This window comes from Electrophorus electricus, chromosome 4 (assembly GCF_013358815.1).
Source record: "Electrophorus electricus isolate fEleEle1 chromosome 4, fEleEle1.pri, whole genome shotgun sequence".
NCBI classification, from domain to species: domain Eukaryota; kingdom Metazoa; phylum Chordata; class Actinopteri; order Gymnotiformes; family Gymnotidae; genus Electrophorus; species Electrophorus electricus.
In genome coordinates this window covers 19,522,680-19,533,936 of record NC_049538.1, presented here as the reverse complement: position 1 = coordinate 19,533,936, position 11,257 = coordinate 19,522,680, and the positions used below count along the sequence as shown (strand labels likewise).

The window sequence follows — 11,257 nt, the reverse complement described above, 5'->3', positions numbered from 1 at the left end:
CGAGGTAAAACGTTGCAGTGTGCCAATGTGTTTATTTTAGCCTATTATTTAAACAGTGACATTTTGAAAGGTAGAGGTCCAGATTTTTAAGTTAGCTAAAATGCTACAGATTGTCAGCATAAGGCCTGGGTTACACAGTGCGGCTTTTGTCGTGAGAAAACAGCCAGAGCCGCAGGGGGCCTCCTGTCAACGGGTTGTTTGTTTGTTTATTTGTTTTCCATTGCATCAGAGTTAGTGTAGACACACTATTTTGTTGCTTCATACTTACCTATTTATTATGATGCCATTTTTATATGGCGTATATAAAAATCCTTTTATATTCGCCATATAAAAAATGGCATTTTTTAAATAGTCTAGGAGCACAACGGGGTTTAATCCTGTCCTGTACACGTTACAATTAATATTACAATTAAGAAAATTAAATTTTGCTAGGTTATATTTTAAGACATTCCTATTTGCTATTCATTGTGCGTTATTTGAATTTCTATCACAGTTCATCCAGCCACAGTACTATTAGACTCCGATTCTCTGCAGCATGTTCTCGATTGTTTATCCATGTGTCATTCAGCACTAAGCCTAATGGTAAACGCTTCAGCAGGGCGTATTATAATTCAGTACAATTGCTTGCCATATCCAGATTGTGACAAGATTGATCTCCATATCGAAATGCTACAGCAATGTAAAACGGACCACTTTAATACTGCACAGATAAGCCCACATAGACTGCTGCTGAGAGAGTACACACATCATACCAGGTCGCGCTGAACACTAGAGGACTCAAGTCTCCCTCTTCTCAAGGTGATCTGCGATGTCATGAGACTTCATCAGGCACAATTGCTTAGGCCTACTATAAAAGCCAATCAGTGAATATTCATTCATTTGTTCATTCTTTATTTAGTTCATAAATTGGTGAGAGAAATAGTATGTCGCTAGAGTTAAATGAAACAAATGTTAGACAAATGTTTTATCTTTTATTGGTTAGTGTATATGAATAAGGAGGCAAGTATAAAGCGCATATAAGCATTATATGGTTTGCTTCTTAAACATAAACAATGACAGAAGCTATACTGGTAATGTTACATTGTCATACAGAAATAAGGCTGTGGATTTGTTACGGACGACCCCCTTTAAGGAAGTAGACTTAATGATGGACAGTGGTCAAGGCACACATGCATTCCCTGCTGAGCTAGGGGTAATGAGGGCTGTATTTACAGTGATAATACAGCGAATAAGAACTTCGCACAGAGAAAGCAGGCTAGGAGCGTCAGCAGGAACGGGATTGGAAATCCTGGGACGCCTGAGAAAAATGGAATCAAATGGCATCTGTAACTCCCGCCATGTTTTTAGTGTGACCAATACCTTTAACTCATAATCATAAGAATGAATTTTAGTCATTGGGTGATGTGAATGAAAGGTCTTCTTTCACAAATTATGACAGTGGCCAATTTTTAATTTAATTAATAACACTGAAGAATCGTCTCAGCCCTAATTTTAATATCGTGATTTATGAAATCTTCCCTGGATGAGAGGAAAGCCCAATGGTAAGACATTACTGTGGTACTGGTGGAGTTTAATGAGTCCACTGTGTAGCTCGATATGGCCATATTTATAGACTCTTTCAGAAGGCAGCCCGAAATAGCCTGAAACAGCCCAAAGCCTAAAATAGCGCAAAGGCCAAAACAGATATGGCCCCATGTCCTATTTGTCACCTTCCTTCCTTTTCTTAAGGAAGGAAGGTTTTCCTTCGTAAACCAGGCCTTGGTTTTCTTGGCCGTGTGCTTGGGGTCATTGTCCTGTTGGAAGATGAAATGACGACCCATCTTAAGATCCATGATGGAGGAGCGGAGGTTTTTGGCCAAAATCTCCAGGTAGGCTGTGCTATCCATCTTCCCGTGGATGCGGACCAAATGGCCGGGCCCCTTGGCTGAGAAGCAGCCCCACAGCATGATGTTGCCACCACCAAGCTTGACTGTAGGGATGGTATTCTTGGGATCATATGCAGTGCCGTCCTCTCGCCAAACGCCCCGGGTGTGGTCGGCACCAAAGACCTCGATCTTGGTCTCATCAGGCCAGAGAACCTTGAACCAGTCTGCCTCAGAGTCCTCCAAGTGATCATGAGCAAACTCTAGATGGGCTTTGACATGATGCTTTGGAAGTAAAGGTACCTTACGGGCTCGCCTGGAACGGAGACCATTGCGATGGAGTACGTAACTTATGGTATTTAATGAAACCAATGTCCCCACCACCATGAGATCTTCCCAGAGCTCCCTCCTTGTTGTCCTTGGGTCAGCCTTGACCGTTTGGACAAGCCTGTCCTCAGCACGGGAGGAAACTTTGAAAGGCTGTCCAGGCCGTGGAAGGTTAACAGTAGTTCCATAAGCCTTCCACTTCTGGATGATGCTCCCAATGGTGGAGACAGGTAGGCCCAACTCCTTGGAAAAGGTTTTGTACCCCTTGCCAGCCTTGTGACCCTCCACAGTTTTGTCTCTGATGGCTTTGGAATGCTCCTTATTCTTTCCCATGTTGACCATGTATGAGTGCTGTTCACTTGTTTGGGGAGGGGCTTTTATAGTCAGAAAAGGTAGGAAAAAACAGATAATTAATCCAAGCATATGAATCTTATTGTTCTTAATACCTCAATTACTTCTTAATACTTGAGGGAACCAAACAGGTTTGAGGGGTTGAATAATAATTGACCCCTGGTAAACTTAAACAAAAAAATAAACAAACAGAGAAATAACATTATTTTTGCTGCAGTGCATTTCACAGTCCAAATTTCACAATGCTAAGTTAACTCCAAATGTGTAAACCTGCAAAATCTGCAGGGGGTTGAATATTCCTCGGAGGCACTGTATATATGTATTGCCCATATATAGCATTAGAACTCAATACATCTGTGTGTTAATATTGTGTGCAGTGTGCCATGTTAAGGTTAAAAGAGCTATGCAGATGATCTGATGTACCCTTTAAATCACTAGCACACAAATAGCCTAGACTGTGACTGCCAGTGTGGCGTGTGACTTTTTCTTGTGTGTGTGTGTGTGTGTGTGTGTGTGTGTGTGTGTAAGAGAGAGGGACTGATTGATTCTTTACACACAGCCCTTTGGACAGTTTTTGGCATGTCCACCATCCTCCCTTCACATCTTCCCTCCTACCCTTTTGTTGCTCCTTTTTATAGCATTGCCATGGAAGTGGAGTGTGGTTGCTAAGTAACTGGCTGGCGTCCGAGAGTGTCTGAGAGGCGGTTGCTTTGACGGGCTCAAGCAGTCAACAGAGCAACGTTATGCATGTGCAAGCATGTTTGTGTGTGTTGGGTAGGTCCCCTCATCATTAGTGCTTTATTATGTCCCTGGTCAGATGGCGGTGTCAGAGTTCTCGAACTGAGCTCACCTAGCAGACGTATGGATGAATCATTCCCCTCCATCATGTGCATTTTTTTGTTGTTGTTGTTTATAGTGGAACGCATGTGTTAACAGTTTCCCCCTTCTTATCCAGCAGGGGAAAATGACATTGTCCCTTTCAGAGATTTCAACAAACTACAGTGTTAGAAAAAAAAAAGCTGTATCTGAGCTTGACTCAGATTGGGAGAAAATATATTTTATGTCACTACAAAACAGCTGACTACAAATTATCACATGAGCATGCAGGAATGCATTTTTAAGTGATCTTTTACTCCGTTGCATCATATTGGTTTGAGTTTTAGCCATGTATAGATTTGACGACATCTAGTGGAAGGTGTTAAAATTTTTACACTGAGCGAAAAATTGCCTCTTATTGCTCGTCTCTAAAACCATCTGGATCTGTGATCTGGGATATACTGAACAAATCTTGTCTCTTTCAAATCACCTCCCTCAGAACTCAACATTAAACACTTTAATTAATCACCCTAGCCTACTAAATCTAAACCTTAAAGCCATATTGCTATATTGACAGACAAAAATGCCTGGTACTGGCAGTATTCATTAAATGAGTATTAAAAATGCTATTGTGCTGTTTAGTTGTGTAATTGTTAAGATATTGTTATGTGATGGTGCTTGCAGTTGAAGGATCTAGCAAAATAACCATGAGAATGTGTAGAAATTAACTGTAATAATCATTATTTCAATTGTAACAATAATTTTAATAAATACTCTTAGTGTTTTTCACACAGGATATATCTGGGTTTGAGTCTGACCCCTCCACAGAGTCACCCCATACAAATCATAAGTCAAAGAACATACACACCCACACACACAAACACACTCACCGGCAGACAGTCCAAAAAATACTGTCAAATAACCAGGTCGAACCTTTTGAGCATAAAAGTGTCTTCGAGCCCTGTTCAACATCATAAACCACAAAAAATGTCCAAAATTCCTTGTTCTAAAACAGGACCGTTATGATGTCATCGCATATTCTTTCCTCTGCGGCCTCAGCACTCTGATTACGACGCCCCCTTCAGGATGCAGCAGTATTGTGCAGAAACGCACACTGTACTTCTTTCCAACAGGACCTTCTTCTCGGATCAGTGGGTAGGCGGAGTATTTGGAGTCTCGCTTGAAGAGGTAAGGAAGTGTGTCTGAATGGATGTTAGGTACGCAGGGCTAATAGAAAACAGGTAGTACACGTTTTGTGATTTATTGCAAATTGACCGCGACCCTCATTTGACCGTAACTCTCCTCACCCCTCCTCTGAGCTCCCGATGTTCCTCAGAATGAGCATGGGGAGTTTTCCTTACGCTCCCGGAGCCAGAGCGGGAGGCGCATCACATGGGGTTTAGGCCCCAAACAGCACGAAGACAAAGCACGGGCCAGTGGGGCTTCACATTTAGACAGCTCCTGCTTTCTGATTAGGTCTCGCAGAGAGCCTTTGAAACGTTCAGGCTTTTCTTTAAAAAGAGCAAAATAAAAATATTATATGTACATCTATTTTTTTTTTGTCATAGGAATATCTTACAGTGAATGCAACTGCAAAAAAGGGGTTGAGGCTTAACGTGCCATTGCAATTTGTTACATACATATTTCCTGGTTATTTAAAAAAATGATTAAACAATATATGGAAGCAACACATATAAGCATATCAACTTTCCTGTAGGAAGTACAGGGTCACTGATAGAGAGGGGAGTCCACAGACAGAATATATACAGAGATGGAGGGAGCTTGCCATCTTTATCTCTGAGTACAACTGTGTACAACTGTGCTGATCTCACACTACGGACCCCATAGCAATGTTTCTGCTCTGAGAATGAGTTACTGCAGTGAAAAATAAATTGAGGTCTTTTTTGCCATAACTGTGTCCGTCCTTTCATTGTGGTTGGGGCGGGGGGGGGGGGGGGGGGTAGCTCTGGTTTCTGGTCAAAAAGTGGTCTAGAAACATCTATGGCTCAACACAACAGTGGCCATGTGATGCAGGCGGGGCCGTAACCGGCTCGCCGCGTCTCTATACGAAGTGCTGTCCGGACAGCGTGGGCGGGGCTTGTTCCCCGCACAGGGGCACCGTGCTGTCCTGGCTCTGGCCCTCCATGTCCATGTCCAGCAAGGTCTGGCATGCAGCGCCAGCCCCTGCGCACACGCTGCTGTCTCCGGAGCCCAGTGGGCTGTCACAGCTGCTGCCCGGCGACGAGCTGATGGTCCGAGACAGTGATGACAGCTTCCAGGGGTCCGGCCGCGCCCGGGCCGGGGTCGGGCGAGGTCGAGGGGCGAACTCCAGGGTCTTGGGCCGCTCGAGGGCGGCGCAGCCTTGGTCGTCCGTCCCGACAGGCAGGGCAGGGGGAGGGGGCGCTTTGCGCCGGGGCACCACGGGGTAGATGCTCGCCGGGTCGGGCAGACGGGGGATCTCGAGAGTGTCACGAGAACCTGCAAGAAAACCCAAAATGACATATCATACCTGACCATTTGACAGCATTTGAGATTAAAACATAACAAAAACTAAGACTAAGACTTGCAGTATTTCTAAGGTTACCGTATCACCTATGTAACCACTCGACTATGATTACATCATAGTATTTGTTTAATGAATGTTTGTATCATAGTATTAAAACTATTTAAAGAGCACTACAAAGTGATCATGTGACTCAGGGACACCCACCTGTATGTGTGGAGACATGGGGGGCAGATGGAGGGGGGATGGGCATACTGCCATCTGACGGTGAGCGACGGTGCGCGACTACCGTCTGTGCCCGGGGTCGGATGGCCCCGTCGGAGGGCGTGCGGCGGTGCCCGCGATTCACGGCCATGGCAGCGGAGACGTGGGTGGGGGTGAGCGACTGGTTGGGCTCCCGTTTGAAGCTCTCCGCCCGCAGGTCCAGGAGGGGGTTGTGGGAGGGCGCGGGTGAGGGTTGACGGAGGGGGGCGGGAGGGGTGCGGGGCGGCTCGTCCGGGTCGCAGGGCAGCAGGGACTTGGTGGAGTTGCAGTCAGAGAGGGAGGAGAGAGAGAGGAGCGTAACGGAGGGAGAGGGGTCAAGGCAGGGCAGGGCGGAGTCGTGGCGACGGCCGTGCGAGAGGGACAGGGACAGCGTGCGGCTGGGCGGCGACGTGCTACGGCGGAAGCGACCCGTGCGCTGGAACAGGCCCTCCTTCTTCCTCCGCTGCTCCTCCCGCGCCTCCTGCTCATCCTGGCTCACCTGCACACGCAGCCCACAGGGTGACGTCGTCACGCGGTTACATCACAACAAAGAGACGTCGCCACGCCATAAACGGAATCATAGATAAGCTTCACCACAGGGAAACATCTCCATAAGGACACTTTGAGACAATGTCAGCATAAAGGGACATTACTATTGCGCAATCTCACATTTAAGTACATTTAGCCGAGCTTCTTCTACAAGCTTCTTCTACAGAGCATCTTGCATGTTTATCAGTGTGACAGCATGTATTCTTAGTGGAAACTGAACCCATGACCTGAGTGTTGGTAGCTACCAGGTGAGCCACCAAGGGAAACATCAACTTTCCCCAAACCACCACCATCTCATGTGTTATATATTACACATTAAAGTACACAACAAATCAATTCATTTTGTTCGAGGAACTTCATTAAAATGTACATTTTTGCAGTTGTTGATTAGATGAAAACTAATTAGTAATAAAAAACACATACAGCACCTCTTTAAGCCCTTAGGGAAATGTCACAGTGAATATATTAGATGACGGTGTTTCCTCTGACATGCACTGGGAATGGGGGAGTGCTGAAGTGAAATGATAAATTCAAACCTCCAAGAGTAAAAAATGAACCAAAAGACCGGAGGTCAGGTTAACTGTAAGATCCATGCTACCAAACCAAATGTTGCAATGAGCATCACAAACCCACAGTAGTGATAATCAAAGCAACAGTATGAAACTCACTGTGTGGTCCCTGGTGTAGGGAATACCATGATCCACGATATGCTTTGTTAAAAAAAAATAAAAAATTCTAGCTACTTAATTCAAACGTACACCAGGTTCTAAGCTCCATCTTCTTCCCAATGTCATCACTTTCTCCTCATAGCCACTCCATGCTGTACTGCTATTCTACCACAAACCCCAGCACAATTCTGAGATCTGGGATACGACTTGAAATGTTAAAAAGGACAAGTGGCGCCCCGGAAGCTTCCGGAGCCCCGGCGTCCTGAGCGGGGAGGCTGGCGCTCTCGTACCTGCAGCCTTCCCAGCTGGAAGAGGTCAGCACCGAGGCCCACGGAGGCCAGGATGGAGGCGCAGCCCAGCAGGAGCAGGTCGCTCTTCTTCCTCTGACCGCAGCGCCGCGCGCAGTCCTGGGAGCCCACGCCCGACCCCACCCCGGCCCAGGCGTGGCCCCCCTCCTCCGACGTGGCGCCGTTACTGTTGCTGCTCTCCGGTGCCAGGTGCTCCTCGAATTCGCAGTGCTCCTCTACAGGGAGGCAAATACAGGGGAGGGGAGATGAGAATGCCGTCGCACGACCGACACGGGCAACCGGCACACCTCGCAGACGACACTCCTGAGGTATAACGTGTCCAGAGCTCGATACGGCCACTTCACGCGCACTTAGGCTTTCGTAGTCCGGTCCCCAGTAGACTCACAGCCACTGTGAATTCTTTCTTTCTGCTCCAGCTCCAAACACACCAGTGGGAGCCAATCAGCGGCTGTAGGGGCCCGATCACCTTGCTCACGTGTGTGAGGAACTACAAACGTAAAGCAGCCGGGGCCTCCGGAGACCAGACTGAGAGCAGCGTGTTCGATAAATGGCATTTGACAAATGGGCATCACATAATGTAGGACCCAGGTCCACTCACCCATCTCGTTGAGACTGGAGAAGCCTCCCGTTATAGGTGCATGTTTGGGTGATTTGCCCAGGTTAGGGGCACTGGAGGACCACACCTTCCCTTCCCCGAGGGATTTTAACCTGCGACAAACACGGGACGCACGTGCTAAGGTCGCACCCGACAGCCGTTTGTTGTCAGCTCGAGTGTGTCAGCGCAAGACGCGTTTGTGGCGCGGCAGGTGTGTGTGGGTTTGGCCGAGAGCATACCTGTCCTCTCCGCCGGCCCGCTCTCTCTGGTGGGTGGAGCTGGGACCCCAGGTGCGCACCTTCTTTTTGGTTCCTGCCAGCTCCTCCTTCTTGTACGTGGCCGTGCGCCCCCACGTGTTCCTCCCGTTACTGGGGGTTACTGGAGGTCGAGAGAGCAGTTTGGTCAGTGCTTCATGCGGTTCTGTCTACATGAACCTCGTGCTGGGCCTGTTTTGGTGTTCCCAGTGTTCTCAGTTTAAACTCATGAAGGATTTGGTGTTTACATGAGTCAAGTCAGCTGTGTGTGGATTACACGGGGCACTGTGGCACCAGGATGAGAAAACACTCTTCTTAACTAGTCATTAACCACACTCTGCTGCTCTTTACATCTAACACTTGATTCCAGTCATCAACTAAATAGCAAATTCTTCATGAGCTGTGCGAGGAGAGTTAGAGTGAAATTGTGCAGCTCTGGGGATGCCCAGGAGACAAAGGTTCTTAATTCAGGTCTCTAACTCCAGCCAGTTTGTACCATACCTATGCCACATTGTTAGATTTTCACATTTTCATTTTTCACATTTACATTTTTACAGCATTTAGCTGATGCTTCTATCCAATGACTTTTATGACTGAAAACAACTCTAATTAGCATTGGAACAACCAGAGACAGGCGAGGGGTCTCTAAGAGAGGGTCTGAGAGCCTCTTCTGGAAGACGTCTACTCACAGCGGATAGCTCGGAGGCGGGGGATGACCCCGGGGCTGGCCGGAGGAGTGGTGCTCTCGCTGCCCTGAGTTTTCCTCTTATCCACACTGGGAGAGGCCTGCACCGTGATCTTATGCTCAAAATCTGAAAGGACAAGAAAATAAAAGAAGTTCAGACACTCACAGTCACACACAGTCATGTATAGCTATTATGATTTCTGCTCATACTGGGTTAAGGGGCTTGTTCGATCGATAGCATTGCTTTTTTACACTCACTGCCAGTTATACTGTGTATGACTATGTATGTGACAAATAAACTGATTTGATTTGATTTGATTGGATAATGTGCGGAGCTACTCATTTAGCCGCAAGTGCATTCCCCCTCTCACCCACCAGAGGGCAGGCTGATGCAGTTGCCGTCGCGGCCCAGCTTCAGCAGGCGGCTCTTTTTGAAGTGGCCCTTGCGCTTTTTGACGCGCGGTTTCTCCTGGTACATCTGATGGATGATGATGTTCAGTTCCCTCTCCACGATGTCGATCTCCCGCTCCGCCAGCTCCTGCTCCCGCCTCCTCAGCACCTCCTCCTGCTCCCTCTGCTCCTCTGCAGCCCGAGCCAGGGCCTCCTCCCAAGAACGCAGCTCCTACAGGAGCGTTGGTATTTACAGTGCGGGAGAGCTACATCATGAGGCCGTTTACAACACTGACAAATTGCATGTGTCACAAAAAATGGCTGGCGGGCCAATTACATTTACGGCATTTAGCTGACACTTTTATCCGAAGCCACTTATAATTATGATTGAGTACAACTTGAGCAATTGAGGGATAAGGTCTGATAACGTCCCTTGGTCTGAGGCCCAGCGGTGGCAACTTGGTCATGGTGCAGCTTGAACTGGCAACCTTGATCAAAGCAAGCCTCACAAAAACTAAAAACGGTCACGTATACTGTGTAGGAATGTCTCGGAGTATTGTGGTATTATTTTTTCCATATTGCTCATCTTTATCGGAACGATATTAAAGCCAACTGGATTTACGTTGGCAAAGATTGTGCCTTTTACCATTCATTCCAGTCAATACATGTTAATTCATTATACGCGCGTGTCCAAGATACTTCCTAACGCGAACGCTTTGAGCCGACTGACTCCAGATCAGTCTGGAGGCGGTGCAGCGGCGTGTGTACCTTCTCCTTGGCCCTCAGCTCGTCAAACATCTGCTGGATCTCCAGCCTCCAGTCCTCCTGCAGCGAGTGGAAGGACTCGAGGGGCATCTGGAAGAGGGAGGACTGCTCGATGGCCAGCAGCCTCTTCAGAATGCAGCCGAAGGAGGGGCGGCTGTGCGGGTTGGGGCTCCAGCACTCTGGTGGGAGAGGGGGCAGGAGAGTTCAGACAGCGAGACCACGTCCTCAAGTCAGTATGGGAGACAAGACAGGCCCTGTGTGCGGCCATCTCTGCGCTTACCCCCCAGCAGCTGGGCGAAGGCCTCGGGGCAGGTTGACGGGACGGGGAGGGTCAGCTTGTTCATGGCCACCCCATAGGCCACGGCCAGCGCGTCGATCTCCCGGTACGGCACCTCGCCGGTCAGCAGCTCCCACAGCAGCACGCCGAAACTGACACACAGCAAAAAATCAGCCCCTAAGACTTTATGTCCAGCAGGGGGCAGAGATTCCACTGCAGGAGGGTCCCAGCACTGCGAAGTCAGTCCCCAGCTGCAAGGGACACCCAGGTGCGGCCTGCGCATTATCACCTGCACACGCTTCTCGTGGACTCTAGGGCTTCCGCACAGACCCTGCTTGCCTCTGGTCTCTGCCGGGCTTTGTCGATGCAGTGAGCTTTATTCTGGGCCTTCCCTTCTGTTTCTGCATTTTGACTTTCTCTCTCTGTTCCTGCGCTTAGGGTCATTGATCACCGGCACTTGTGAGATGAAACAATGCTCGACCCTGCACTGCTGTGACCCTCCACGGCCTGAGGCGTGACGCCTGGAGTTTGCCCTACTCTGATGCACCTAACAGCGGTGTGTACCTGGTTTAACCGAGCATTAGTTCTGCTGAATCAGGTGCACATAAAAGCTGGAACAGTGCTGAGTTGACTGTCCACCCCCCCGGCAGAACCTAAAACAAGC

The 11,257-nt window shown here is 48.2% G+C and overlaps 1 protein-coding gene across 3 annotated transcripts in view; it reads right to left on the bottom strand.

Annotated features, from left to right (window-relative positions):
- Positions 1–5,320: 5,320 nt before the first annotated feature.
- The window catches only part of map3k10 (mitogen-activated protein kinase kinase kinase 10), a 23,548-nt gene continuing 17,611 nt past the window's right edge, over positions 5,321–11,257 (bottom strand). For all 3 annotated transcript variants that reach the window (XM_035525778.1, XM_035525779.1, XM_035525780.1), the window contains 9 exons: positions 10,597–10,745; positions 10,320–10,495; positions 9,537–9,783; positions 9,166–9,288; positions 8,462–8,600; positions 8,226–8,335; positions 7,610–7,842; positions 6,067–6,601; positions 5,321–5,834 (listed from right to left, as the gene is read on the bottom strand). In XM_035525778.1, the coding sequence (XP_035381671.1) occupies positions 5,419–5,834; positions 6,067–6,601; positions 7,610–7,842; positions 8,226–8,335; positions 8,462–8,600; positions 9,166–9,288; positions 9,537–9,783; positions 10,320–10,495; positions 10,597–10,745 (2,128 nt within the window). In that variant the 3' untranslated portion in view covers positions 5,321–5,418. The remainder of the gene's footprint in view (positions 5,835–6,066; positions 6,602–7,609; positions 7,843–8,225; positions 8,336–8,461; positions 8,601–9,165; positions 9,289–9,536; positions 9,784–10,319; positions 10,496–10,596; positions 10,746–11,257) is intronic.